The sequence below is a fragment of the Moschus berezovskii genome, chromosome 9 (assembly GCF_049115385.1).
Source record: "Moschus berezovskii isolate FMDL1 chromosome 9, NW_MosBer_1.0, whole genome shotgun sequence".
Taxonomy (NCBI): Eukaryota; Metazoa; Chordata; class Mammalia; order Artiodactyla; family Moschidae; genus Moschus; species Moschus berezovskii.
Genome location: NC_142468.1, coordinates 15,559,964 through 15,586,735, shown reverse-complemented (window position 1 = coordinate 15,586,735; position 26,772 = coordinate 15,559,964). Strand labels below are relative to the sequence as shown.

Genomic DNA, 26,772 nt, shown 5'->3' with positions numbered 1-26,772 from the left:
TGATGGGAAGGGGAGAGGGAGCAAGACAGGCTTGTGTGGGACTGAACTTATTAGAGACTGAATGGAAACTGTCTCCTCATTACCAGAGTGCTAGTAACAACTGCTAGCGGTACTTACTGAGCACTTTCCCCAGGTGTAGTTCTAAGCTCTTTTCTGTATTAACTCACTAATCTTCAAGACCACCCTATGAGATACATATGATGATTATCACCATCCCCATTTTACCAATGGATAAACTGAGGCTCGGAGAAATTAAATTATGTGTGGGAGACAAAACTGGAATTCAAACTCAGGCAAGCCAGCTCCAACCACTAAGCTCTATGACCCAACACCATGGCACCTCTAGGATTAAATGTCATCTGAAAACTGCCGAATCTGTTCAGTGACAGTAGGTGGGGTATTTATGCCATATCACTGCATATTATGGGGTGAAAATTAAAACAGACTCAAGAAGAGTTTAGATTCCTGGATGTCAGATCTCCAATAGTAATTGAAAGGAGGATCGCTTGAGGTGTGTTTGGCGGCATCTTTTGAAATTATGAGCTGTCCTTCCTCCAGACACATCTGTTTGTGGTGTCAGAGGCCAGAGTTTAGCCAAATGGGCTAAAATGAGAGCCATCGGGTACTTTGGGGTCCTGCATGAGGGCACTCCCCTGAGAGGACCAGGGTGAGGGGTGAAGTTTTGAATTGGTCTGCCCAGAGGGGGCCCCTCTGTCTAATCTGCACACAGCTACAAGAAGAGCCAGCAGCTGTCCACTGTGGGCCGGAGCTCTGCCAGGGGACCCAGACCTCCTGGTGTCTCGGGGCAGCCCCTCAGTGCCCGGCAGTCTCCTCCTGCTTTGGCGAAGCCTGTCACTTCTCATGATGATGGATGCAGCCTGGGACATCATGGATAAAAACCCCGATTGAAAGGCACTAATTACCCATCATTATTTTCCGTGCCGTAATTTGTGTGGAACGAGATTTCAATCAGTTGTCTGGGATCAGCCTGGTTTTGACTAATCTTTCTAACGACAAGATGCTTAATTACAGATTTTTGCCTGAGCTGCAGCATACAGGGGGAGGCAGGCTCTTACTTAAGCCAGTTTGCAATCGGGTCATTTTGTAGTCTTAAGTCCCAGTCTTAAGGGAAGAGAGAGAAAGAGAGCATGAGGAAAGCATTCCTAAGGAGACCAGACAAAAATCAAACCAGCACAGGACCGGTGCTGCAGTAGTGGACGTGGTGATGGAGGGTAACAGGTGGGCGGAGTCAACCTGTACACTGCACAGGGCACCTCCCCGCTGTGTCTCCAGGCAGCCCCCAGCCAGCCTGGCTCTCTAGTAAGTGTCTTTGAGTGAGTCGCAACTTCTGGGGTCTTCAGCTCCTCTGAAAGTCACCAGGTCAGGCAGGAGAATCTCTGAGCATATATGATGCGCTGATTCCTGCTGTGCTGGTGTCTGTCCAGGAAAATGGGTCCAGCATTGAAAGACATGCCTTGCAAAATTTCATGAGAGATAAAAATACTATGTATTGAAATAGGTGATTCAGACTACTGCAGGAGAAGGTCAATTTGAATTAAAGAAATGTATAAGTGTAAGGGGGGGGAAATATATATATATATATATATATATATATATGAAGAATGGACTCAGATGCATGAAATTGGATTAATTATAAGCCTTGGTTCATAATACTTCCTTCCTCCTCACCCTCCGCCCCTCCCTCCCTTCCTCCTTCCCACCTTTCTTCCCTCCCTCTCATGTGATAAGTCCTCATGAATCCGTGTCCCAACAGGAATGCTGGGGACTTTGTCAATTACTCACATTTAGCCACATGGTCCTCCTCATCTTATCCCTCTAATAAAGGCTCATTCTGCATTCGCTAACATTATTTGTAAAGGAAGTTTAGCTCTGTTACTTTCAAGTGCCTGGGGGGCTGATTCATAACAAGTAAAGCCTTGCTGGAGGGTCTGAGGGTCTGCTTTAATGAACAGCTCAGTGGCTCCTGGTTAGCAAATTAATTATGGGAATGTACATAAGAGTCTCTCAAGTGTTCAGAAGCTATTTTTCTTCTGTAGAGTGGATTCCCGTTTCAGGCTTATTTATCCTCTTAATTTTCCTAACCCACTACCTTTCTCTCCTGGTAAATGGCAAGTTCCTTGTGGAAGTATCCTCAGTTCTAGAAATGGGGACTTGGTTGAGGGAAGAGCTTTGCTGTGTCTAACCCCAGGCTGCAGCCAGCTGCTGGATTTTCTGGAGGGGTTTCCTGGGAGAATCACAAGACAGACACTGTCCACGGAGAGCTTGCTGGGCCCCAGCATGTTCTAAACCTTTTGCCCACATTATTGTTGTTCAGTCTCTCAGTCATGTCTGACTCTTTGGGACCCCATGGACTGTAGCACACCCGGCCTCCCTGGCCTCCACTATCTCCCGGAGTTTGCTCAAACTCATGTCCACTGAGTTGGTGATACCATCCAACCATCTCATCTTCTGTCGCCCCCTCCTCCTCCTACCCTGAATCTAGCCCCTCCTCACCCAGAACAGCCCTATGAAGGAGGTGCTGTGATGGAGCCATTTTACAGATGAGGAAACTTGAGGCCCAGAGAGGTTGACCTGTTTACTTAAAGTCAACAGCTACTATGACTGTCTCACATCAGAACCATGGCTCGTAACCATTAAATGACTTGAGGGCTTGTTTCTGTTCTTACAGGGCAGCCTGGCACAGAGTCAAAAGCTGATTCTGAGGGCAGACCCTCTACACGTGACCCCAATTCTAGCGTGTGGTGGCTGGACTCTACTCTACAGAGGACAGAGAGCCAGGCCCTAGGCTAACCAGGCTGTCCCATCCCTCTTCCCTCCAGGAGACTTCTTTCCTCCAGAAGTTTCTTTTCTTCTGCCTGCCTACCCCTGGGATTCCAGCTTAAAAAATTGATGATCACTTTCTTGTTGATTCCCTGGAGTTTCTCTTCCTCTAGGGTTAGGGTTAAGTTCATAACAGAAGAGCTGAATGGTTTCAGTTTCCTTCAGAACTTCTAAGATGCTGTAGGAAAACCTCCAACCCACTTCACTGTCCAGCAAAGGGATTATCTGGCAGAGGCAGAGAGTAAGCTCAGGCATCCCAGGAGGTCAGGCCCCTCTGGGGTAAGGGCCCCAAACTGGACACGAAGAGGGTCAGGCCTGGGTCGGCGCTGGGGGGCCGTGTTAATCAGACGGTGGTGACATTGAAGCCAGGCAGCTCTGGCTGTGCTCCTGATACAGGCTGCATTAGAGGGAATAGAATGCCTGCGGGGATTTAGACCACTGACTATTGCTCTTTCAAAGGCAGCTCAGATGGGGCAGTGGGCCCCTCCCGTAAAGTCAATAGTCATCGACCAGCTGGGAACTGGGCCCCAGCCAACCACAGATGGTGGACTCCACGTGGCCCTCTCCTCCCCAGGGTGCAGTGTCGATGGCACCGCCTCATCCCGACGCTATGCTCTTCCTGCATCCCGTCCTGGCCACTCGCCCCGTGGCCACATCCTCCTGAGCCTTGGCATCCAAGCTCCAATCTCTGAGATCTTCCCTGACCCAGCCTCCCATCCTCCCAGCTGTCCGGGTTCTTCCTCCTGCTGTACTTCATCCTCCACCCCCTGGGAACACCCCCCCACCCACTCTCTGGCCTTCCGTCTTCTCCCAGTTCCATGCTTTCTGACATTATTCCATCCCTGAACGACACCCTCAGCTTCCGGGCCCCTTGCCTTCCCTCTTCCCTCCAATAGCCAAGTCAGTGGTTCTCAACTGGGGGCAATTTGTCCCCCAGGGAACATCTGGCCGAGCCTGGAGGTTTGGGTTGTCGTCTCTGGGGGCGGGGGGTGCTACTGGCTTCTAGTGGACAGAGGCAAGAATGCTGCTGACCGACCTGCAGTGCACAGGCTGGCCCACAGTGAGGAATGGCCAGCCCCAAATGTCACTAGTGCTCAGATTGAGAAATGCAGATCAACGCTTCCCTGTGTTGCTGCCTTGCAGGGTGAGTCAAGGGGCCTGGTAAGCCTTCATGCCCCTGATTTCTGTTCTCGCCTCCTCCCGCAGTTGCTGTTGCAAACTTCCTTCCTTTTGCTAGATCTCCGGACCTCACCTGCCATTCCATGGAGTGAGGAGAGGTTGCCTGGGGGATGAGAGAGACCACCTCCAAACTTCCCCTCTGCACAGCCAACTTTGCCTCCCCTTTGTACTGCCTCGGCTCAGTTCTCTTCCAGGGCATCCAGATTCCTTGCGGACTTCCACCGGGTCCCCTGACCACCTGTGTTATTCCTGTAGATTTCAAACTTAACTCCTCTGAGAATCACAGCTGCAGTGCTAAAAACAAACCAATGCACAGAACCAAAAATGCAGATTTCTGGGCCCCACTTACAGGCATGGATGTTCAAAATATGGCTGGGCTTCCCAGGTGGCTCAGTGGTAAAAAAAAAAAAAAAAAAAAAAAATCTGCCTGTCAATTCAGGAGACACAGATTCAATCACTGGGTCAGGAAGATGCCCAGGAGAAGGAAATGGTAACCCACCCCAGTATTGTTTGCTGGGAAATCCCATGGACAGAGGAGCCTGGAGGGCTACAGTTCATGGCATCGCAAAAGAGTCGGACATGGCTTATCGACTAAGCAACAATGTGGGGTCAGTCCAGGAAGCTACCTGTTCAACCAGCACCTTGGCTGACTCTGATGAAGGCTGGACCAGAATTTGAGAAAAGCTGACACTCATCTTTGGTCATCTCAACCTCTCCATCTTGATTTGCACTTTACCATTAGCACATAACATAGAGTCATCATAGAATTCATTGTCTCCTCTGGGGAGACATGGGGAGTGGTGGATAATTATATTGGGTCAGTAGGTGGGATCAGGGTTGCTTCAGGCAAACTGGAAAGTAATTTTTAAATTTCTTAAGTTCCTTACATTCTCGACACACCTCCTCCTCATCAAAGAAGCAGATAAATTACCGCCAATAACAACAAAAACATTCCTTCTCTGCCTCCACCACCCCTGAGTTCAAGTGGACAGTGTTGTGTAAAGGTGTGCAAGGAAGCTCCCACCCCTACCCTCTCCTCTGCCTGGGCTTCCAGAAAGATTGTCTGCCTCCAGGGCCTCCTGCAGCCCTGGCCATATGGCTCCCCCCCTACCATGCCAGGACACTGCTCTGGGGACATCACCAGCCACCCCCTGACTGCTCACTGAAGGGGACACGTGCACTCCTGACATCCCCTGACTTTGTGGCTGCACATGACCTGCCGCCACCCCCTTCTCGATGGCGGTCTTCACTGCACGTCCACAGCTCACTCTCTCTTCTCAGCTCCTCTGGCCACTACTTCTTGGCCTGTTTCTTTCCCTTTGTCTTTACATTTTGCTTTTGAATTAAAGAGTGATGTCCAGAGGTTAAGGATGGGTGGGGGGAGGGGGCAGGTTTCCTGGAGGGAGAATGAATGCAAATACAGATGAATGAGTGAATGAAACCAGACCCGAGGGGCATGGCGGGTGAGCCCCCGTTGGTGTAGTGCTCCCCACCCCACCCCTGCCTTGCTGGCGCTCTGCACACTTGTGTTTGTTTAGCGTGTGTCCTTCTGGTGAGGGGATGAGCTTCTTGACATCATGAGCTGTGCTGGGCATGTCCTCCAATCTGGTCAGCCCTTGGCACCCTGGTGCCCGGAGTATGTGTTGAAGCTCCTTGGCATAGACATTCTAGTGGGGCCAAAATAATGGTCACAGAAACGAGAATCCTGCAGGAATGAAATCATCAGACTCTCAGCTGGAGCCCAGACACTAAATTAGTAGCTGGATTTCTGTACCAACTCTGAGGTGAGGGGCAAGTTTGCTTCCTTCTCAGTCCTAGAGTCACTTGGCCAGGGCCTGGAGGCGGTGGCCTGGACAGGGTGCATCTTGGCCGTTTAGCCCACTAAAGAATGCTTTGTGCCTGTGCCCCTTGAAGCCTTCAAGGAGAGGGCTAGGAGGGAAAACCAAGGCTTAGGGCATGAAACCATTGCCTGGCCTGGGTGTCCGTCAGGGCTGGCTGAGCCGTGAGGTTGGGGAAGACAGTTGGAAAATTGTTCACTGGACCTAGCTGGCTCTCCAACCGCTTCCCTCAGGCACGAGCTTCTTGTACACCCGAAGGACAGATCTGAAGTGGGTGGTATATAAAACGTGCTCACTCAATAGCAGTTGCGATTATTACTGTTGACCTCAAGTGTGTCTTCCAAAATCTCCGGGGCACTCGCAAGCCTGAGGAAGGAGGGCTTGGGTCTGGGAGCTGACTTGTCCTGCAGTGTTTGTCACAGGCCTGGGATGTCTCTGGGAACTGCAGAGCCCTAATGCTTGCCCCTTGGGAAAAAAGCTGTGACAAACCTAGACAGCATGTTAAAAAGCAGAGACATCACTTTGCCAACAAAGGTCCATATAGTTAAAGCTGTGGTTTTTCCAGTAGTCGTGTATGGATGTGAGAGTTGGATCATAAAGCTGAGCACCAAAGAATTGATGCTTTTGAACTGTGGTGCTGGAGAAGACTCTTGAGAGTCCCTTGGACTGCAAGGAGATCCAACCAGTCCATCCTAAAGGAGATCAGTCCTGAATATTCATTGGAAAGACTGATGCTGAAGCTGAAACTCCAGTACTTTGGCCACCTGATTTGAAGAACGGACTCATTGGAAGAGACCCTGATGCTGGGAAAGATTGAGGGCAGGAGGAGAAGGGGGTGACAGAGGATGAGATGGTTGAATGGCGTCACTGACTCGATGGACATGCATTTGAGCCAACTCTGGGAGACAGTGAAGCACAGCATAGCCTGGCATGCTACAGTCCATGGGGTCGCAAAGTCAGACATGACTTAGCCTCTGAACAACAAAGCAGCAGTGGGAGGGGATTATAAATGTAAGAACACCTAGTCCACTCTCCCTGCAGACCCAGCACAAGGGGATAGTAGTGGGTGAACCCACAGGTGCCTCTGTGCCTGCTCAGACTGATGGTGTTTGCTGAAGACACACCAGGGACCTGCTGATGGATGGACAGGAGACAGGTGACCGTGTGGAGCCTGGGGACATGACAGGGCACCAGTCAGAAGCGTAAAGAAAAAAAAACAGAGGAGACTTCCAATGGGGTACCCTCTGCCAATGTAAGGGAAACTTGGAGCTAGCAGAAGAGGTGTCTCAGAGGCTCAGGAATATTCAGTTTGAAACCAGAGAGACCTAAGAGCCTCTATCTTCAAACACTACATTCCAGTAGATAATAAACTTCTAGACAGTAGGAGCCTTTTAGGGATCTTTTATCCTTCTTATCAGAGAGAGCTCCCAACTTCTGATTAGAACTGTCTGCGGGGCAATGCCTCTGGACACGTTCAAGTGTAGACAGATGGAACCCTGGGAGGGGCAGTGACTATGAAATCATTGGTGGGACCGGGAACAAAGAAGGCCCCTCCCCATCCTGATTGCCTTGGGTGGTGTGGGTAAGTATGGCCAAGGTTGTGTTGTGAGGGTGGGCTTTGTGGGTGTGATAGGAGAGCCCCTTCCCCACTTGGGGACCAATGCTTTCTTCAATGAGCTGCTCAGAAAACAGGGGGCTACCTCTGAGCATCATTGGAGGTAGGACTCCAGCACTGGGACCCTCCCTCCCTCCCAGCCAGGGCCGTCTTCCCATGAACGGGGCTGTACTCCCACCCTCTGTAGCCCCCTTCATTCTCCAGGACCTTTCCTTCTTAACTTTCACCTGCTGCTCAGGCCTCTGCAGTGGCCTCTTCTGTACCTCCACCAGGTGAGGCCAGGACATGGACAGATGGACAGGTGGATCCTGACCCAGCCTCCTGACTCCAGGGCCTGCTTGGCCCAGAGCTCTTGAGTGTGGGCTGTGGCTGGGCTTCCCTGAGTGCACTTCCCTGCTCTTCACTCTTGGCTCACATGGGAGAGAAGCCCCTCGCCTGATCCTGGGGGTGGTACTTCACCTGCCTTCTCACCCACCCATCGAACAGCGGTTCTGGGAGGAGGCTTTCCTTATGGGAACTGTTTTATGACCCTTCGTGGTGGTGATCCTGCCTTGCTGTTCTTGCTCCCTTGACTCTGCAGTGAGGCAGGGCACTTAGAGGTGGAAACTTAAGGTTAAGAATCAGCAGGGTGATGCTCAGAGTCGGGGTTGGAGGGCTCCCTCGTGTTGCATGATGGAGGCACGGTCTCTTGCGGGGGAAGCCAACCTCTTCTGGGGCGACAGAGGGGAATGAGAGAGGGGGCCTAGGGGCCACCCTCCAGATGTGCCCCGGCCAGAGGGGGTCCCCAGAGGGCGGCCAGTTTGGCTGATGCCTTGGCCACAAGACCTGCCTCTTGCCCTGGTCAGGTGGCTCGGCGCCTCTGGTGCCAGTCTCGGTGAGTGGCCTTCGGGGGAAGCTCCAAGGCTGGGTCACCTGCTGCCCCAGGGTGGGGGTGGGAATGGGGAGGGGGTCAGGGGAAGTGGGTCACTGGGTCATGGTTCTGAGGGTGTCTGGTCCGAGAGCTGCCACCTTCGGACTTTCAAATCTATTACTGTTGTGTGGGAAGGTTGGCCAGATATTTTGGCTGAAGGTTACCACATTTTGTCACCCTTTCAGTTCAGTTCAGTTCAGTTCAGTTCAGTCGCTCAGTCGTGACCGACTTTGCGACCCCATGAATCATAGCACACCAGGCCTCCCTGTCCATCACCAACTCCCGGAGTTCACTCAAACTCATGTCCACAGAGTCGGTGATGCCATCCAGCCATCTCATTCTCTGTCGTCCCCTTCTCCTCCCGCCCCCAATCCTTCCCAGCATCAGAGTCTTTTCCAGTGAGTCAGCTCTTCGCAGTTTGCAGAGGGGTGGGGTGCCTCATCTGAAGTTTATTGATCAAAACGGATCTGAGTCCGTTTTGCGGGCTCAGAAGGTTCTGGGGGGTAATTCCAGAAACTCACTCTGGCCTGTGCCTTTTTTTCCCCCCAGCCCAATTGACCTCTCCCCTACCCCCGCCAGCATTTTATCTCACCAATACCTTCGCATAAGGCCCCTCCCAGCCACCCCACCCACCCGGTGCCCGGAGCCCAGAGCTAATTCCTGGGGACGTCACACGCACCGCACCCTCTCCGAGCTGACTCCTGCTCTCTGTGTCCCCAGGCTGCTGAACAGGATGTCTGCAGACGACCGGCACCTGGGCTCCAGCTGCGGCTCCTTCATCAAGACTGAGCCGTCCAGCCCGTCCTCGGGGATCGATGCCCTCAGCCACCACAGCCCCAGCGGCTCGTCGGACGCCAGCGGCGGCTTCGGTCTAGCCCTGGGCGCCCACGCCAACGGTCTGGACTCGCCGCCCATGTTCGCGGGCGCCGGGCTGGGAGGCACCCCGTGCCGCAAGGGCTACGAGGACTGTGCCGGCGGCCTCATGGAGGACTCGGCCATCAAGTGCGAGTACATGCTCAACGCCATCCCCAAGCGCCTGTGCCTCGTGTGCGGGGACATCGCCTCCGGCTACCACTACGGCGTGGCCTCCTGCGAGGCCTGCAAGGCTTTCTTCAAGAGGACCATCCAAGGTGCGGGGCCGCCGGGCGGGCCGGGGAGGGGTGGGGGTGCGGCCCGGCAGGGAGCCAGTGATCCCCCAGAACCAGCTGCCGGCTCAGGTCTGGGCGCCTCTGAATGCCAGGTTCCGGAGGCTCTCCTTTCCGTCTCCTGGGCCTTCTCATCCTGGGATTCCGGATGTGGGCTCTAACTCCTGGGCTGTTGTTGAAATGGCATGCACCCCCTTAGGGGACCCCGGAAGATCTGCACGAATGCCTAGGTGTGCCTAGGGTGGGAAACACTGTCAAATGTGTGACCGTAAAGAGCTGATTCTAGGGGGGAAATGTTAGCAGCCCTATTTGCCCTGCAATTCTAGACCTCGTGAACTGTAAGGGGTTTCTCACTTTGTTCCCTGGTGGCTCAGACGGTAAAGCGTCTGCCTTCAGTGCAGGAGACCCGGGTTCAATCCCTGGGTCGGGAAGATCGCCTGGAGAAGGCAATGGCAAGCCACTCCAGTATTCTGGCCTGGAAAATCCCATAGATGGAGGAACCTGGTAGGCTACAGTCCATGGGGTCGCAAAGAGTCGGACTTGACTGAGCAACTTCATTTTCACTTTGTGATTGCACAAGTGGACTGTGACTACTCTCTTTATCTTTAAAGGGTCAGGGAAGAGCAAGGGGAGTCTCCCCGCAACCACTCATCCTGTCCCATCCCCGAGTGACCCGTCTTTGAGGGCTTTTCACAATGCGTGTGTGTAACGGCTGAGTCATGTTCCGAGGGCCATGGGGTGGCTGCCTCTCTCAGTGGGTGGGAAAGAGCCCTCCAGTGCTCTCTGAGAAGTCAGTCGTAGGTAAATAGGGGATAATGATGACTGTGCGTGGTAACCAAGATTCTTACTACAGTAGGTCACAGGTAGAGCCCTTGCTTCGTGCATCCCATTGACTGAGTCCTACTAAGTGCCAGCCTGACCCTAGGATAGACCAAAAGCCCTGCTTGTGGAGGTCAGAGATGAGCAGATGCTGTCCCCTGGGGACAGAGACTGCAAACCAGACTAGAGAAAACTCAGGGGTGTTTTCCTGTCCCTGCCCTGCCTGGCGGTCTGGGGTATCCGCCCTTTCCCCCCTCCCCTATTTCTCCTTTAGAAGAGGCAGGCTGAGCTTCCATGGATGATTCTTGGCTTGTTCACTCAACAAATATTTGCTTAAATTTCTTGTGAGAAGTTATTTATTAAACTAATTATGGGTCCTAGGATGTTTCCAGTTTTATGTGTTAGTTGACCTGTCCAGCTGCTGGGTGGGCTCCATCCCTTCACTGCTCAGTGTCCTTGGGGGCTGCCTCAGCTTCTTTCTGCTTTAGTTTGTTCCCAGGAAAGGTGAGATGGTGTCATGGCTACCTCGCATAGAGCTGTTAAAAAGAGGCTTCATTATATACTATATATATATATATATATGTAATGCATTGTATGTACTATATATATATGATACATTATATATATATATATAAAGCACATATGTAAATAATACATTATGTATCATGTATTTTATATATATATATGTATAAAGCACTCATGTTTTGGCCTGGCACTTCAGTTCAGTTCAGTTCAGTTCAGTCGCTCAGTCGTGTCCGACTCTCCGCGACCCCATGAATCACAGCACGCCAGGCCTCCCTGTCCATCACCAACTCCCGGAGTACACTCAAACTCATGTCCATCGAGTCGGTGATGCCATCCAGCCATCTCATTCTCCGTCATCCCCTTCTCCTCCCGCCCCCAACCTTTCCCAGCATCAGAGTCTTTTCCAGTGAGTCAACTCGTCGCATGAGGTGGCCAAAGTATTGCAGTTTCAGCTTTAGCATCAGTCCCTCCAATGAACATCCAGGATTGATCTCCTCTAGAATGGACTGGTTGGATCTCCTTGCAGTATAAGGGACTCTCAAGAGTCTTCTCCAACACCACAGTTCAAAAGCATCGATTTTTCGGCGGTCAGCCTTCTTCACAGTCCAACTCTCACATCCATACATGACCACAGGAAAAACCATTGCCTTGACTAGACGGACCTTGGTTGGCAAAGTAATGTCTCTGCTTTTTAATATACTATCAAGGTTGGTCATAACTTTCCTTCCAAGGAGCAAGCGTCTTTTAATTTCATAGCTGCAGTCAGCATCTGCAGTGATTTTGGAGCCCAAAAAAACAAAGTCTGACACTGTTTCCACTGTTTTTCCATCTATTTCCCATGAAGTGATGGGACCAGATGCCATGATCTTAGTTTTCTGAATGTTGAGCTTCAAGCCAACCTTTTCACTCTCCTCTTTCACTTTCATCAAGAGGCTTTTGAGTTCCTCTTCACTTTCTGCCAAAAGGGTAGTGTCATCTGCATATCTGAGGTTATTGATATTTCTCCCGGCAATCTTGATTCCAGCTTGTGCTTCTTCCAGCCCAGCGTTCCTCATGAAGTACTCTGCATATAAGTTAAATAAGCAAGGTGACAATATACAACCTTGACGTACACCTTTTCCTATTTGGAACCAGTCTGTTGTTCCATGTCCAGTTCTAACAGTTGCTTCCTGACCTGCATACAGGTTTCTCAAGAGGCAGGTCAGGTGGTCTGGGATTCCCATCTCTTTCAGAATGTTCCACAGTTTATTGTGATCGACACAGTCAAAGGCTTTGGCATAGTCAATAAAGCAGAAATAGATGTTTTTCTGAAACTCTCTTGCTTTCTCCATGATCCAGCGGATGTTGGCAATTTGATCTCTGGTGCCTCTGCCTTTTCTAAAACCTGCTTGGCCTGGCACTTAGTAAGCACTAAATAAATGCAGTTATCATTTTCACTTTCGCAGTATCCCTTAAGACACTATTACTTAGACAAAAGACATAATGTGTTTTATCTTACAAAGCAGGTTTTTGTAATCTCATTAATTTAAAGAGTACATTTATTATTTTGACTTAGCAGGATTTAAACCATTAACCCACTCCAGCACTCTTACCTGGAAAATCCCATGGGCGGAGGAGTCTGGTAGGCTGCAGTCCATGGGGTCGCTAAGAGTCAGACATGACTGAAGTGACTTAGCAGCAGCAGCAGCAGCTATAGATAAATTTATTTATTAAATGGACCCTTTAAAAATATAAGCATGGCAAATATGCAAATAGTACAAAGGAATAAAACAGTAAGAGAGTAAGTTTTCCTAGAACCCCAGGCCCCAGTTCCCTGTACCTTTCCCAGAAGGAGCATGGTACCAACTTCTCTCAGCAAATACTGAGCCCTTTTCTGTCCAGCCCTGCGCTAGCCTTCAGCACCATGAATGGATGTATGCTGGTCGCTGCTAGCTTCATGTCCCCCAGTCTGGAAAGAGGCCCTGGAATTTTTAGATGTGAAAAGCACTGTGTGCAGTTCTAAGTCTCAGCCAGGCTTGAAAACCCCCAGTTCAATATCCAATCAATATCATTGGATATCGGACAAATAAACATGAGATGTTTAAAACAGTTTAAGCCACTGAAAGAGCAGTATTTTTCTTTTCAAATTGGGAAATAATCTTGGTAAGATTGTCACTATTTTAGATTCCTGGAGGTCAGTTTTTGAAAAATTGCCTTTTAAGAGACAATTACATTTTCTTCTCTCCTTATTCTTTAATGTGCTGGAGAATTTTGGATCAAATTTTCTGAAAACAGAGGCTGGTGTCGACTCAAGAATCATGCTACACCCTCGACAGCAATCTGGGTGCTGAGAACATTCTCAGCAAGAGCCCACAAGAAGGATTTGTAAATAGTCTTCATTATTTGCTCCCACGAATAGGATAACGATCTTTTCCTAGAAGCCCAAAGACCAACAGCAGCATTTAGTGCCATTGGAACTGGTCTGCTCTTGTCCCTTTTCTTAGTCATAAGAAGAGTTATTCATTTACAATCAGAAAGACATCTGTCTGGAACAGGGAATACCCATCGAAAGCTGATGGATTGCTCTGGTTATTTTATCAATTCTTTGATTTTGTTCTAACAAAGATTTTTATTTTGTTGTTTCTGAGCATAATAGTTGTAGGAAATTTGGAGATATGGGGAAAATATAAAGAGGAAACAAATTACCTATAACTGGACAACCCCAGAGATGAGCTTAGAACCAAGAGAGCATTAATTGAGTCCCTGCCCTGAGTTAGGGACTTCCCTGGTGGCTCAGAGAATAAAGAGTCTACCTGCAATGTGGGAGACCCGGGTTTGATCCCTGGGTTGGGAAGATCCCCTGGAGAAGGAAATGGCAACCCACTCCAATATTCTTGCTTGGAGAATCCCCAGGGACAGAGGAGTCTGGTGGGCTACAGTCCATAGGGTCACAAAGAGCTGGACACGACTGAGTGACTTCACTTTTCTTTACTTTCCTGAGTAAGGTGCTTCAGGGAGAGAAAGACACAGTACCTGCCTTCAAGATGCTGGAATCAAAGGCTTAGCGCAGGCGAGGCTACAGGCATAGCCTTAGGCTTCCAGCCCAGGGCATGGTCTCCTAAGAACCTCCCCAGTTAAGGAGGATATTCAGGCCATTTTGAAAAAGGCCTTTAGTCACATGCAGTAATAATCCATTTGCAAAGTAAATGCCAGGACAGCTCTTAAACTCATGCTAGCTCACAACCTCCAGCCTCCCTTCCCTCTTTAGATTCCATCTGCTCCATTCAGTGGTTACACTAATAGGAGAAGAAATTTATGGGAACCAAGGAGTCACAAGAGACTTAGGGAGAAAGCCCTCAGAATCCCATTCCCTGCCTGCAAATATTTATTGAGCACTCACTGCTTACTGGGCTCAGTACTCAGCACCGTGCTGCAGGCTACCTCTGTGGGGATGGGGGAAGGGGATGGGAGAGGTGGGCAAAGTACAGTTTGCAGGCAGCTTCCTGCTTTTGTAAATCAAGTTGTCTTAGGACAGGGCCACACCTATTTGTTTACATATTGTCTCTGTGTTGGTGCTTTGGAGTAGTAGTCAGACCTTCAGGCCACAAAGCATAAAGGGTTTACGTTTTTCTGGCTTTTTGTGGGGAAAAAAAAACTTAAATCCCCCTGCACTTTGGCGTTAGGTCCCTCATAGGTCTTCTGCTCAGAGTGAACTTGATGATCCGGCAGAATGCTGGCTGGACAGATCAATTTTTCCTTGAGTGTGCTGGCATCCCCAGGCTTATCCATCAGGTCCCTGAATTTGGACAATGTGAGTCAGACTGAGAGATGGAGCCCCTTTCTGTGGCTGGCCCAGGCAGGCTTCTGGGCTGTGGTACTGACCCACAGTAGTGAAAACCTTTGTCATGAGTACTGCAGTGGTGAGGGGGGCCTTTTGAGGGACCACCTAGGGGTCCATGCCAAGCTGTACCCCCAAAACCCTGACCCTCTCAGCAAGGACCCTGCCTTCTGTTCCGCTGATTGCCCCTCCTGTGTGCTCCTGTGAAGCTTCTGCACGCGGATAGTACTTCCTACACTATACCATCACCGCCATTGCTCGTCTGCTTCCCCAGCATCTCCTGAGGGATGGCATTACATTTATCTCGATTTTTCTGCCGAGCCCCATGCCCTTCCACGGTACCTGGCCTGTAGGAAGTTCTCAATGTGTCTGAGTAGAAGGCGATCCCCACAGTGATCTCTCATTTTCCCAATGAGGGCAAGCCAAAGACGCTTAGCTAATTTATATATGGAAACCTTTAGGATCCAGATAAAATAGTCACATGTTTACTTATAAGCATGCTCGTTTGTTACGCTTGCATATTTTCAGTCACATTCTGTAAAACCATGTATTATTTTTTAAAAAACCTTTTCTTTTTCAAAAGGCAGGGTTTACCCATTGTTTCACATGACGCTTTGATGAAAGTGTCTTTGCCTTCTCCAGAGCCACTTTCCGAGTCGAGTTGCTTAGCGTGGTGTTTCAGAGCACACTGCCTTCCATCTCTGTTTCACACACTTCCAGGTCTGTTATGGAGATTTTTTGAGCCTGGATATGTTGCCGTCTCTTAAATTTCTATTTGGAGCCCTAAGTACATTTCCTAGATCATTAGGATAGTTCTTTTTCAGTTGTGTCAGTTTTTAAAAATTGAAATATGGTCAATTTACAATGTTGTGTTAGTTTCAAGTGTACAGCAAAATGATTCAGTTAAACACATATATTCTTTTTCAGATTCTTTTCCATTATAGGTGATTATATTGAGTATAGTTCCCGTGCTAAGTAGTAAGTCTGTTGTTTACGTGTTTTATATAGTTAGGGCTTCCCAGGTGGCACTAGTGGTAAAGAACCCACCTGCCAATGCAGGAGACGTGAGAGATGCAGGTTCAGTCCCTGGGTTGGGAAGATCCCCTGGAGGAGGGCTCAGCAAGCCACTCCAGTTTTCTTGCCTGGAGAAGCCCACGGACAGAGAAGCCTGGCCAGCTACAGTCCATGGGGTTGCGCAGAGCTGGACATGACTAAAGTGACTTAGCATGCAAAAACGTAGTTCGGTCACTTTATAACTATGGTTTCCACAACACGTCAGGTGCCACACTGCTTTCGACTCTCAGTGTTCGCTGTTGTGACTCCTAACAACTACATTTGTTTTGAATTTCTTCCTGCCTTTGTTACCGATTCAGTCGGGTGACCGGCCTCGACTGGGGTCTTTGGGGCAATGGGTCTCCTCAAGTTGCTGTTGTTCAGTATGAAGTGACTGACACAGCACCTCTGATATGAGAGACACCTCACAAAGACCCAGATATAAAGCAATTTGTTATTTTCTAAAGAGCAATGTTTGAGGGGACCTGCTGCCTTACATCGAAGCTTGTGAGGCAGTTTGGTTCTTTCGTGAAAGTCGGAGTCCCAACCCTTGTGCCAGGAGCTGAAGACAAAGCCATGGGCCCTACTCTGTGGACTTGTAGGTAAGGGCCAGGAGGACAGTAAATATGGTGACAAATAAAGAAGCAAAATGACAGACCCAGACAAGCGCCTGGACTGTACAGTCCGTGGAATTCTCCAGGCCAGAATACTGGAGTGGGCTGTTCTTTCCTTCTCCAGGGGATCTTCCCAACCCAGGGGTCGAACCCAGGTCTCCTGCACTGCAGGCAGATTCTTTACCATCTGAGCTACTGGGGAAGCCTAAGGTGGCTAAGAGAGCCTAATTTAGTCTGAGGATTAGGTAAGGCCACGTTAAGAAGGTGACTTGAATCCTGGAGCCAGCATTCCAGGCAGAGGAACCAGCAGGCTTGTTTCAGGACCAGGAGGAGGGCCACTGTGGCTGTTGTGAGTGAGCGAAAGCTAAGCAGAAGAAGAGGCTGAGAGGCTGACAGTCTTGCGCCTTGGTGAGAGTCGCGTTTGAATTTCCTTCTAGATGAAATGGAAGCCGTTGACAGCACACGCTGCTCGGCCACGAGGGCTGTGTGGAGGGTACGACCACCCTGTACCCCTCCCCGCGTTCCCAGGGCACGTGGCCAACTTTTCAGGTCGCCAGGAGGCCCCTGGAGCAGCTCCTTAAGATGGGGAGGAACAAGAAAGAGGCCCTGGAACCAAGCTTCCTCTGTTCACCTGGGGCCCAGATGCAAGCCTGGAAGGAAACTCCCCGAGGAGACTGGGCGGGGGGTGATTGATGCGTTATCCTGCCTTGGATGGCAGCCAGGCCTTTTGTCCTGGAGAAGGAGGCCTGCAATCCCAGGAGAAAGAGACTGTGACAAGGATGCAGAGAAAAAGCCAGGAGTAAGTAGGAGCTGGGAGTGGGGTGCTGTCCCAGCCCTGACACTCACCAGCCAGCAGCTGACCTTGAGCAGGGCCTGGGATGCTCTGGACAATTTCCTCATGTGCACAAAAAGAATCCATTAAACCCACAAAAATGTTACTATCTGCAAGGCACAGATCCTCTTTTCAGAGGCATGCTGCTGCTGCTAAGTCACTTCAGTTGTGTCCGACTCTGTGAGACCCCATAGACGGCAGCCCACCAGGCTCCCCCATCCCTGGGATTCTCCAGGCAAGAACACTGGAGTGGGTTGCCATTTCCTTCTCCAGTGTGTGAAAGTGAAAAGTGAAAGTGAAGTCGCTCAGTCGTGTCCGACCCTTAGCGACCCCACGGACTGCAGCCTACCAGGCTCCTCCATCCATGGGATTTTCTAGGCAAGAGTACTGGAGTGGCTTGCCATTGCCTTCTCCGATAGCCAGGGTGAAAGTCAGCCACGCAGAGCAGGGAGGACTTCCCAGAGGGAGGGGCAACTAAGCAGGAGTGAGGAGTGAAAGTGCTCAGCAGAAAGAACAGCAAAACAGGCCCACAGGAGTTGAGTGCCCTCTGCTCTGGAAGTGAGTAGGTGAGGGGCTGGAACAGAGCATGGGAGCAGATGTCAAAGGGCTTCACAAGCTCTGTGAAGGAAGAGGACAGAGGAGTACTTTGGCATGAGCTGCTTCAGTTAGACTCCCAACTTTATAATTTCTTAGTGGTGTCAACTTGGACAGGTTATTGAGTTTCTTTGGGCCTTAATTTTCTTGTCAATAAAATGGGATTGATGGGGCTAATAAATACCTCCTGCTTCTAGGATATTCTTGTAGAAATTAAATGAGACATGCAAGTACAGTGTGTACCTTAGTGTCTGGTATATGACAGCTTAGTGCCTGGTATTAAATAAATAGGATTTGTTCTTTGTTATTTATATTTGGCAATGAGAAGCCATTGAGGATTTCTGAGCAGGGAATTAACCACATCTCCTTTTAGAAAGATAATTCTGGCAATGCAACGGGAGAGTTTAAGGTCAGGCAAACCAGTTGAGAGGTGATTTTAATAGTCCAGTTACGAGATCTCGTTAACAGTCTCTTGGTTGTTGCTTAGTCACTCAGTTGTGTCTGACTCGTTTGCGACCTCCATGGACATAGTCCACCAGGCTCCTCTGTCCATAGGATTTCCCAAGCAAGAATATCCTGGAGTGGGTTGCCATTTCCTTCTCCAGAGGCTCTTCCCAACCCAGGGATTGAACCCACATCTCCTGCATTGGCAGGTGGATTCTTTACCACTGAGTCACTTGGGAAGCCCTCCCACCATATAACATCTCTGAATTGGGCCGATTACTGTCTGCTACGTGATAGCTGTATGTGGTTGTCACTGCCTTCACAAACGCCTTAAAAACTTGCAAAAAGGGGCCAGTGACCTGGAATGAATGCCCCGAGACAACAAGGGACACTTGAAAAGCACAGCATCATCAGCTCCTTTGTTAGCAGAGATGATGATTCCGTGGAAAAACATGAAAATAATGACTTCGATCAAAAATGATTCATTCGGGAGAGTCACACTGAGAAATTTTAGCAATATCTTCAATTTATTTTTCTTATCTTTTACCTTTCATGTATGCACAAGAATGCTATATGATTAAATCTGAACCTAAATCTCAGAGAGCTCTTTTAATAAGGGGGGAAAAAAAGAAGAAAATGCTAGTGGCAAGGAAGCACAGCTAAACTTTGATTGGCAGATGTTTTCTCTCTTTCTTGGTGGTGTATAAAATAATGGTGCAATCTTACTGTTGAAAGCATCTTAGATTCTATGCAATAAAAACAGAAGCGGTCAGAGACCTTGCAAGAGTCCCTGCAGAGAAGGGAGATGAAGTCTAACAGAGGAGTGGGTTTTAAGAGGTGTGATGGGCGTCTGCTGCTTCAGGAAGGACCAGGAAGGGAAGGCCCAGGGGAGGGGATTGCATTTGGCAACTAGGAGGTCACCGTTGAACTCTACATTTCCCTGCATGGGGGCTCTTGCTTTAAATTCATTTGATTAACAGGTATTTAAGGTGGCGGGCATTGTACTTGAGATACAGAATTAAAAGACCTACTCATCTCTATCCCCAGTAAGCACACGGTTCAGAAGGGAGGACAGCTTGCAAAATCCTGAGGATGAAACATTAAGCTGTTGCTTTCAGTTGGGAGTGGGGTGGGGAGGGGAGTGATGGGTGAGGCCTGTTGGGGGGCAAACAGGAAGGGGGATATAAGCCTTCCTGGGACAGAAAAGAAGAGGGTCTCACCAAAAAAGGCCCTGGGAGTGTGGAGGCTCTAAGGATGTGGAAGACTTTACAAGGAGGGGATTCAGCTGGAGGGAGATATGAGACAGCTCAGAGGCTCCGTGTGGCCTACTGGAGCCGAAAGACTGGGGCCTAGGTGGAAGCGACGTTAGAGTGGACTGGTCAGAGGTAGCCAGACCATAAAGTGCCTCATGTGATTTTCCCTGGAGGTTATATTTTATCTTTACAATTAATTTTGCAATTAATTTTAATTAATTTTACAATTAACGTTAAATTAATCTTTAACTTTTATCCAAATAATGTGTGCCCATAGTTTAAAAAGACTCAAAGCACAACTCATAATGAAAAATAACAGCCCCTGACTCTACCTCTTCTCTCCCCTTCCCCTGTGACCTAAAGTTAGTCGTTTAAGAAAATCTTTTCTTCCAGCCCTTTGTCTTCTTGGTTACTAGTTTGACTTTACAGTTCTACTTACTGACAATTCACATTTTCTCCTGACTTCCTGTTATGGAAGATGGAGAGTTAGTTCCCATTATACAAACCCTCCCAACACACATACATTTCCCCACCTTCCCGTTGTCTGAATATGGTTGTATCAAACTTTTCGGTTAAATCTGTTTGTCTACTGCCAGTTCCTCCTGGATGTTCCCTTGACTTTTCTCCCGGTTGGACCCTCTCTTCTCCAGATCGTATCTCTTCCTCTTTTTAGCCCTTCCATTTTGCAGTGTGGGGGAGTGGGGGTGGGGCTCATGCTAGAAGGTACAGCACAGGGAACATTGTTGACATCTTGGATGTGTGGAAGTGCCTTTACTCCATCCTTCAACCCATAGATTAGATTCTGCTGCTAAGTCACTTCAGTCGTGTCCGACTCTGTGCGACCCCACTGACGGCAGCCCACCAGGCTCCCCCGTGCCTGGGATTCTCCAGGCAAGAACACTGGAGTGGGTTGCCATTTCCCTCTCCAGTGTGTGAAAGTGAAAAGTGAAAGTGAAGTCGCTCAGTCGTGTCCAACCCTTAGCGACCCCACGGACTGCAGCCTACCAGGCTCCTCCATCCATGGGATTTTCTAGGCAAGAGATTCTGGTTGAAACTAATTTCTCCCCAGGATTTGGACACCATTGCTGCTTTGTCTTCTAGCTTCTGGCGCTGTTGTCAAGAAGTTTGATTCATTCACTTAGAAAGCGTATCTTGAGCCTCACTTGTTCCCAAGTATGGTTCTAGGTGTTTGAAAATAGCAGCAAACAGAGCTGACAGTAACCAACCTAAATAAACAAAGGTGATGCGTGCTAAGTAGAAAAAAAGAGTGGTGAAAATGCACATGAGTTTTGTGCATTTGTGTATGCACAGAGTTTTCCCCCTTGTGGTTTGAGATGTGATGGCCAATCTTACTCTTGATCCTTTGTATTTGACTTATTTTTACTCTCTCACTGAAAGTTCTTAGGATTTTTTTTTTGTCTTTCATAACAACAAAAAAAAATCTGTATTGTGAGTGTAGGTCTTTTGTAATAATATTGTCATTATAATTTTTTGTTTTGAGGTACTTGTAGATTCCCACTCAGTTGTAAGAAATAATGCAGAGAGATCCTGTGTATATCCAGTTTCTTCCAGTGGTAACATCTTACATAACTCTCTGTACCGTACGTAACTGTTTGTAGCTATATGACATAACATATATGGGTTAAACAACATAACTATATATTCAATAGCAAGACAGCACAGCCAGGAAATTGGCATTGGTAAACATCAGCCATATTCAGATTTTACTAGCTGTACTTACGAGTGTGTGTATGTGCGTGTGTGTTCTATGCAGTTTTATCACTGCAGATTCCTATGACCACCAATGTGGTCAAGATACAAGAGTTCCGTTACACAGGGCTCCTGGCACTACCCTTTTATTTACAGGCACACCACCTTCTGTTTTCTCCCCTCCCTGACCTTGCAGTCACTAATTTGTTCTCCACCTCTATAGTTTTGGTAAGGTCTTTTTTCATTCATTCATGGACTCTCAACAGGCCTTTTGATCTGGAAACCCGCATTCTTTAGGTCTCAAACATTTTCATCCCTCCCCTCCTTCTCTCTCTCCCTTTCTCCCTTGGTAATAACTTCCTCTCCACTGTCTGCTCTTTCAAAAACCCAAGAGTTGGATATTGAGCTTCCAGGATCAATCTTCTAATTCCTATATCTTTTCTAGCCTACTGTCCAAAATTTTTTATATTTTTAATTTCTGTGACCTCCATTTTATATTTTCCTTTTATTGCATGCTGTTTTTGTTTCATGAGTACAGTATTTTTTAAATTAATCAATTTATTTTTGGCTGTACTGGGTCTTTGTTGCTGTGTGGGCTTTCCTCTAGTTTTGGCAAGCACGATCTATGCTCTAGTTGTGGACCTTGGGCTTCTCATGGCAGTGGCTTCTCTTGTTGCCAAGCACAGGCTCTGGAGTGCTCAGGCTTCGGTAGTTGCAGCTCCTGGGCTCTAGAGGACAGGCTCAATATTTGTGGCATGCAGGCTTAGTTGCTCCACAACATGTGGGATCTTTCTGGATAAGGGGTCAAACCCATGTCCCCTGCATTGGCAGGTGGATTCTTTACCACTGTGCCACCAGGGAATCCCTGCTGCTGCTGCTAAGTCACTTCAGTCATGTCCGACTCTGCAACCCCATAGACGGCAGCCCATCAGGCTCCTCTGTCCCTGGGATGCTCCAGGCAAGAATACTGGAGTGGGATGTCATTTCCTTCTCTAATGCAGGCATGCGTGCTAAGTCGCTTCAGTTGTGTCCAACTCTGTGTGACCCTATGGACAGCAGCCCACCAGGCTCCTCTGTCCACAGGATTCTCCAGGCAAGAATACTGGAGTGGGTTGTCATTTCCTTCTCCAGAGAATCCCTGAGTGCAGTATTTTTACCTTCTCAAGTCAATAGTATACTGACGATTGCTTGTAGAGGTTTTAATACTCTTTGCTTTGTCCTGGTTTCTTTCCACATACTTTTCCTCCTGCTTATTCTGGTTAGTTTTTATAGTGAAGGCTTTCCCAAAATGTAGTGATGATCCTTGGCCAACAGGGATAAAAAGTATAGACGGAGTTCTCCTTTGGCTTATTTTTATCTGCTTGTCTTTCCTCTGATGCTGTTTGTTCTGCCCATCTTCGGGTTGGGGAGTAGGAGGTGGAGGATGGGAGTGGTGGGTGGAGTGTCCGTCTGGCTGCTAGAATTCTGAAAGTGGGCTTGGGGAGTGAGGCTGAGGGGTCTCACTGTTTGGTATGCAGTATTCAGTCATCCTCTTTTCAGCTTCAGCTTCCCTCTGCCCTCAGCTGAGTCTCATTCCTGAGTCCCGATTCTCTTACTTACGCTCTCCAGAGATTGAGTTGACTTCTCTTGTGCAGGCTGTGGGGAGATTCTTGGTGGCCACATGGAGTGGTGCTCCTTAAATACAGACTTCCAACAGATTCCCGTGTTCAGTCCCATACCTCCCTCCGTCTTCTGCTGTGTCTTCAGCACCTGAAGCTTGTGAGGTCCTGCAGTACAAAGGGCTTATTTCTTATCTGGGATCCCCTCTGGCTTCTTTGGTTTCAACTTCCTTCATTCTTTGGTGACACTTCTCACTCCCCGACTGCCCTTTAGCGGGCTTCTGGGAAGGCCTGCAGACTTCAGTGTCAGTGTGTGTGATGAGCCAGTGATCCGGTGAGGCATTTTGCACAGGAAAGTTAATACCATCTCTCCAGGGTCAGTGTGGGGCTAGAGAGACTGGAAGTGAGTGAATGACAGTCGCTCAGTTGTGTCCGAGTCTTTGCCACCCCGTGGACTGTAGCCCTCCAGGCTCCTCTGTCCATGGAGTTCTCCAGCAAGAATGCTGGAGGGGGTTGCCATTTCCTCCTCTGAAGAGAGACTGGAAAGGACAATGGAAATAGGAGGAGGCAAGTGAAGGGACTTCCCTGGCAGTCCAGTGGTTAAGACTGCAGTTCCATTGCAGGGGGCACAGGTGCAGTCCTTGGTCGGGGAACTAAGAGCGCGTATGCCAAATGGCACAACGAAAAAAAGGCAAGTGCATTAAAGGTGGGGCAAGAGATGACGGTCGTGGAAATGACCTGCGGCAGAAGGGGAAGGAGGCAGGAAGTATCAGGCAACTAGGATGAAAAGGACCTTAGAAGTAACAGAGAGGGATGCATCCATGATGCACCCTTCAGGCCCAGGTGGCAGGTGGCTTAGTGATGGCTTTGCTGAGACAAGGGACAGAGTGTGAGCAAGTCCGGGTAAGGATGGGTTCAGCTGGAGGAAGGATGAGAAATTCAAGGGAATTCCAGGTGGAGGGATCCTACAGGCAGGTGGATGTAAGAGTTTGATGCTGCCTTGTCCTTGCCAATTACATCAGCTGAAGCCAGCGGCATGAATCAGATCATCAGCTGGAGGGTAAGGAGGAGGAAAGGGTGGAGAGCTGAAGACCATGCGGAGATGGCAGGGATAATCTCTGTCCCTCAGGAGTCATGTAAATAAGGAAGTGGGACCAGCCCAGCCCCATCACTCCAGAACTGAATACAGTGGCCATTCAGGCTCTGATTTTAGCCAGCAGACTCAGAGCCCATAAATTCCTCAAGAACTGTTTGTCTAAGCCCTGCAGCCCCCATCCCTGAGCCCCGGGAGAGGACTTACCCGCTTTTCTGCAACTGTTTATGGACAGCTGATAGGGTTGCCCCTGGGCTTTTCCATCTCGTGGGGCACAAAGAGAGTTGTTGGTGGAGGTTCCCCCTTCCCCTCGAGGTCTCACTGAAAATCCAGATCATTCCTGGCTCCCTCCCACAGGCACAAAACATCAGCTCTGAGGTCTATCCACAGGAGACTCGGTCCTCATGTTCCTAGATGTCAGAGTGAGTGGCTGGCCTCAGGTCTGACACCTAGAAAGGAGTCACCCTGGAGTCCTCTGTCTACATGTACCCTGACAACCTGATGGATGTAAAAATGAGCATGTTCACTTGGATTGCTTGCTACCCAAAGCGTGCATTTCACCATGCCCTGGATGTGCTTTCTGTCACTGAATCCATAGGACATTAGGAGATGGGAACATACTGTGCCCATTTGACAGAAAACTGGGGCCCAGAGAAGTCAAGTGATTTTGCCTGATGTGGAGTCTGCATGCATCTATGCTAGGCATACTCCCAAGTCAGAATGCTGAATTTATGCTATATGCTGGCCGTGTCCCTGTCCTGGGAGAGCCCACCCCCAACCCTGCCACCCCTCAGCCATGATGAGTGTGTGTGTGTGTGTGTGTATGTGTGTGTGTCCCTCCCTGCTCCTGTGCTCTCCTAGACTGCCCTCCAGAGACCACAGGAATTCTGATGAATTAATCTCATCACTTTATCGAGAAGGCACTTACAGAAATTACAAGGCAAGGCCACCAGCCTGGGTTTGCTGGCAGCCAGCCGCTGGGGCCATAAAACAAATTGAAGAGAATAAAAATAAATAAATAAAATTAGATTTCTCTCTCTCTCTCTCTCTCACACACACACACACACACACACACACACACACGGAGGGTCAAGAACATCTCTAGGTTCTTGTTAATGCTTAGTCTCTTGTCCAGAGAGAACACTGGAACCAAATCAACAGACACTTATTGACCCCAGGCTAGAATGACAACCCGGAGAAACCCAAGATCTGTCCTTCAAGGGATTGACAGGGCTGGCCGAGGGGCTGAGACCAGTGAATGCAAACACTTAGCTGCCTGGAAGTGACGTCTCAAGGTGGCCCGAGTCCCCATGCCCCAGGCCCAATGTGCGCACAGCTCAGTGGAGCAAAGCAGAACCAGAGCCTCAACTTTCTCACCTACAGGAGAGGAATATGTTCACCTCCAGCCTTGTTGGGAAAAGGAAAGATTCAACATATGAAAAGCAGAACTGTAGCCGCTTCATAACAAACCCTCGTCAGTCTCAGATCTCAGTGTGCATTGAGCGCCTACTGTGTGCCAGGCACGGGGACTATGGGGAGAAGTGGTCTGGGAAGAGGAGACAGACAGCGGTTATCCGGGTGATGGACAGAAGGAACACCTTCCCAAGGGGGGCCTGGAGGTGTGGGCAGGTGAGGCGGAGGAGGTAGAGGGAGCAGGGTGGGCTTGTTCTAAGGCGCAAAGGCCTGGGGGCCTAGGAGGTCCCCGAGTTCCAGGAACTGATAGTTACGTGGAGCAATGGGGAAGGTGAGGCTGGAGGTGAGGTGGGGGAGTGGGGTGGAGGCCATGGACAAGCTCTGCAGAGCCTTCTAAGCGAGGACAGATGGATTGGTTTACGTATGGGGTTTCCTCCTTTCTCTCTTTTTTTTACACTGTGTTAGCTTCTGCCATACAGCAAAGTGACTGCTATACACAAATATATTCTTTTCCAGATTCTTTTCCTTATAGGTTATTACAGAGTATTGAATATAGTCCTTTGGGCCATATGCAGGTCCTTGTTATCTGTTTTATATATGACAGTTTGTATCTGTTCATCCCAAGCTCCTAATTTATCCCTTCCCTGTTTCTCTTTTAAGTTTATCATGCTTATGTGAATATTGAAGTTATTTCCCCTGAAGTTACACAAGTTACCTATGAGATGATTATAGTCAGGTCATAAAAGGGAGGGGCACACAAAATCTTTATCCTCTTTACCTCCCATCCTCCACAGAGGACGACCTCTGGACCCTCTCCCTGCAGAAAGATGGTGCTGGCTGGACTTAAGAATGAGAAAGAGAGGAATTTCCCTGGTGGTCCAGTGGTTAAGACTTCGTACTTCCAATGCAGGGGGCGCAGGTTCAATCCCTGGTTAGGAAACTAGGATCCCGCATGCTGTATATTGCAGCCAAAAATTAAGAAAAAACAAAAGAATGAGGGATCTGTAAGGTGCTCCAGGAAAATAGACATCTGTGAGCCTCAGTTTTCTTACTGGTGAAAAATGGGGATCAGAATCCTCACTGAGCTGTGGTGAGTACTCTGTATATAAGGCACCTTGTAATTGCGACTCAATAATGTCATTACTTGGGGGGGCTTCCCTGGTGGCTCAGACAATAATGAATCTGCCTACAATGAGGGAGACCTGGGTTCAATCCCTGGGTCGAGAAGATCCCCTGGAGAAGGAAATGGCAACCCACTCCAGTATTCTTGCCTGGGAAATCCCATGGATGGAGGAACCTGGTGTGTTACAGTCCATGGGGTCGCAAAGAGCTGGACACGACTGAGCGCGTTTCACTCGTTCAATGTCATTACTCAAAGAATTTTTTGGTGGTGGAAATGGTTCATGCTCATTCTCAGAAAATCCAATAGTAAGTGGTTTCCAAATGCACCCTGGGGAGACTGAGGTACAGGGACATCAG

At 49.0% G+C, this 26,772-nt stretch overlaps 1 protein-coding gene across 2 annotated transcripts in view; it reads left to right on the top strand.

The window, feature by feature from the left end:
* The window catches only part of ESRRB (estrogen related receptor beta), a 192,668-nt gene that overhangs the window by 120,549 nt on the left and 45,347 nt on the right, over positions 1 to 26,772 (top strand). Inside the window, exons 1-2 of one of the 2 annotated variants that reach the window (XM_088839420.1) lie at positions 7,630 to 7,745; positions 9,104 to 9,513. In XM_088839420.1, the coding sequence (XP_088695546.1) occupies positions 7,630 to 7,745; positions 9,104 to 9,513 (526 nt within the window). Of the gene's footprint in view, positions 1 to 7,629; positions 7,746 to 9,103; positions 9,514 to 26,772 lie in introns of those variants that run through there. The other variant, XM_055435443.2, reaches the window with a different exon arrangement.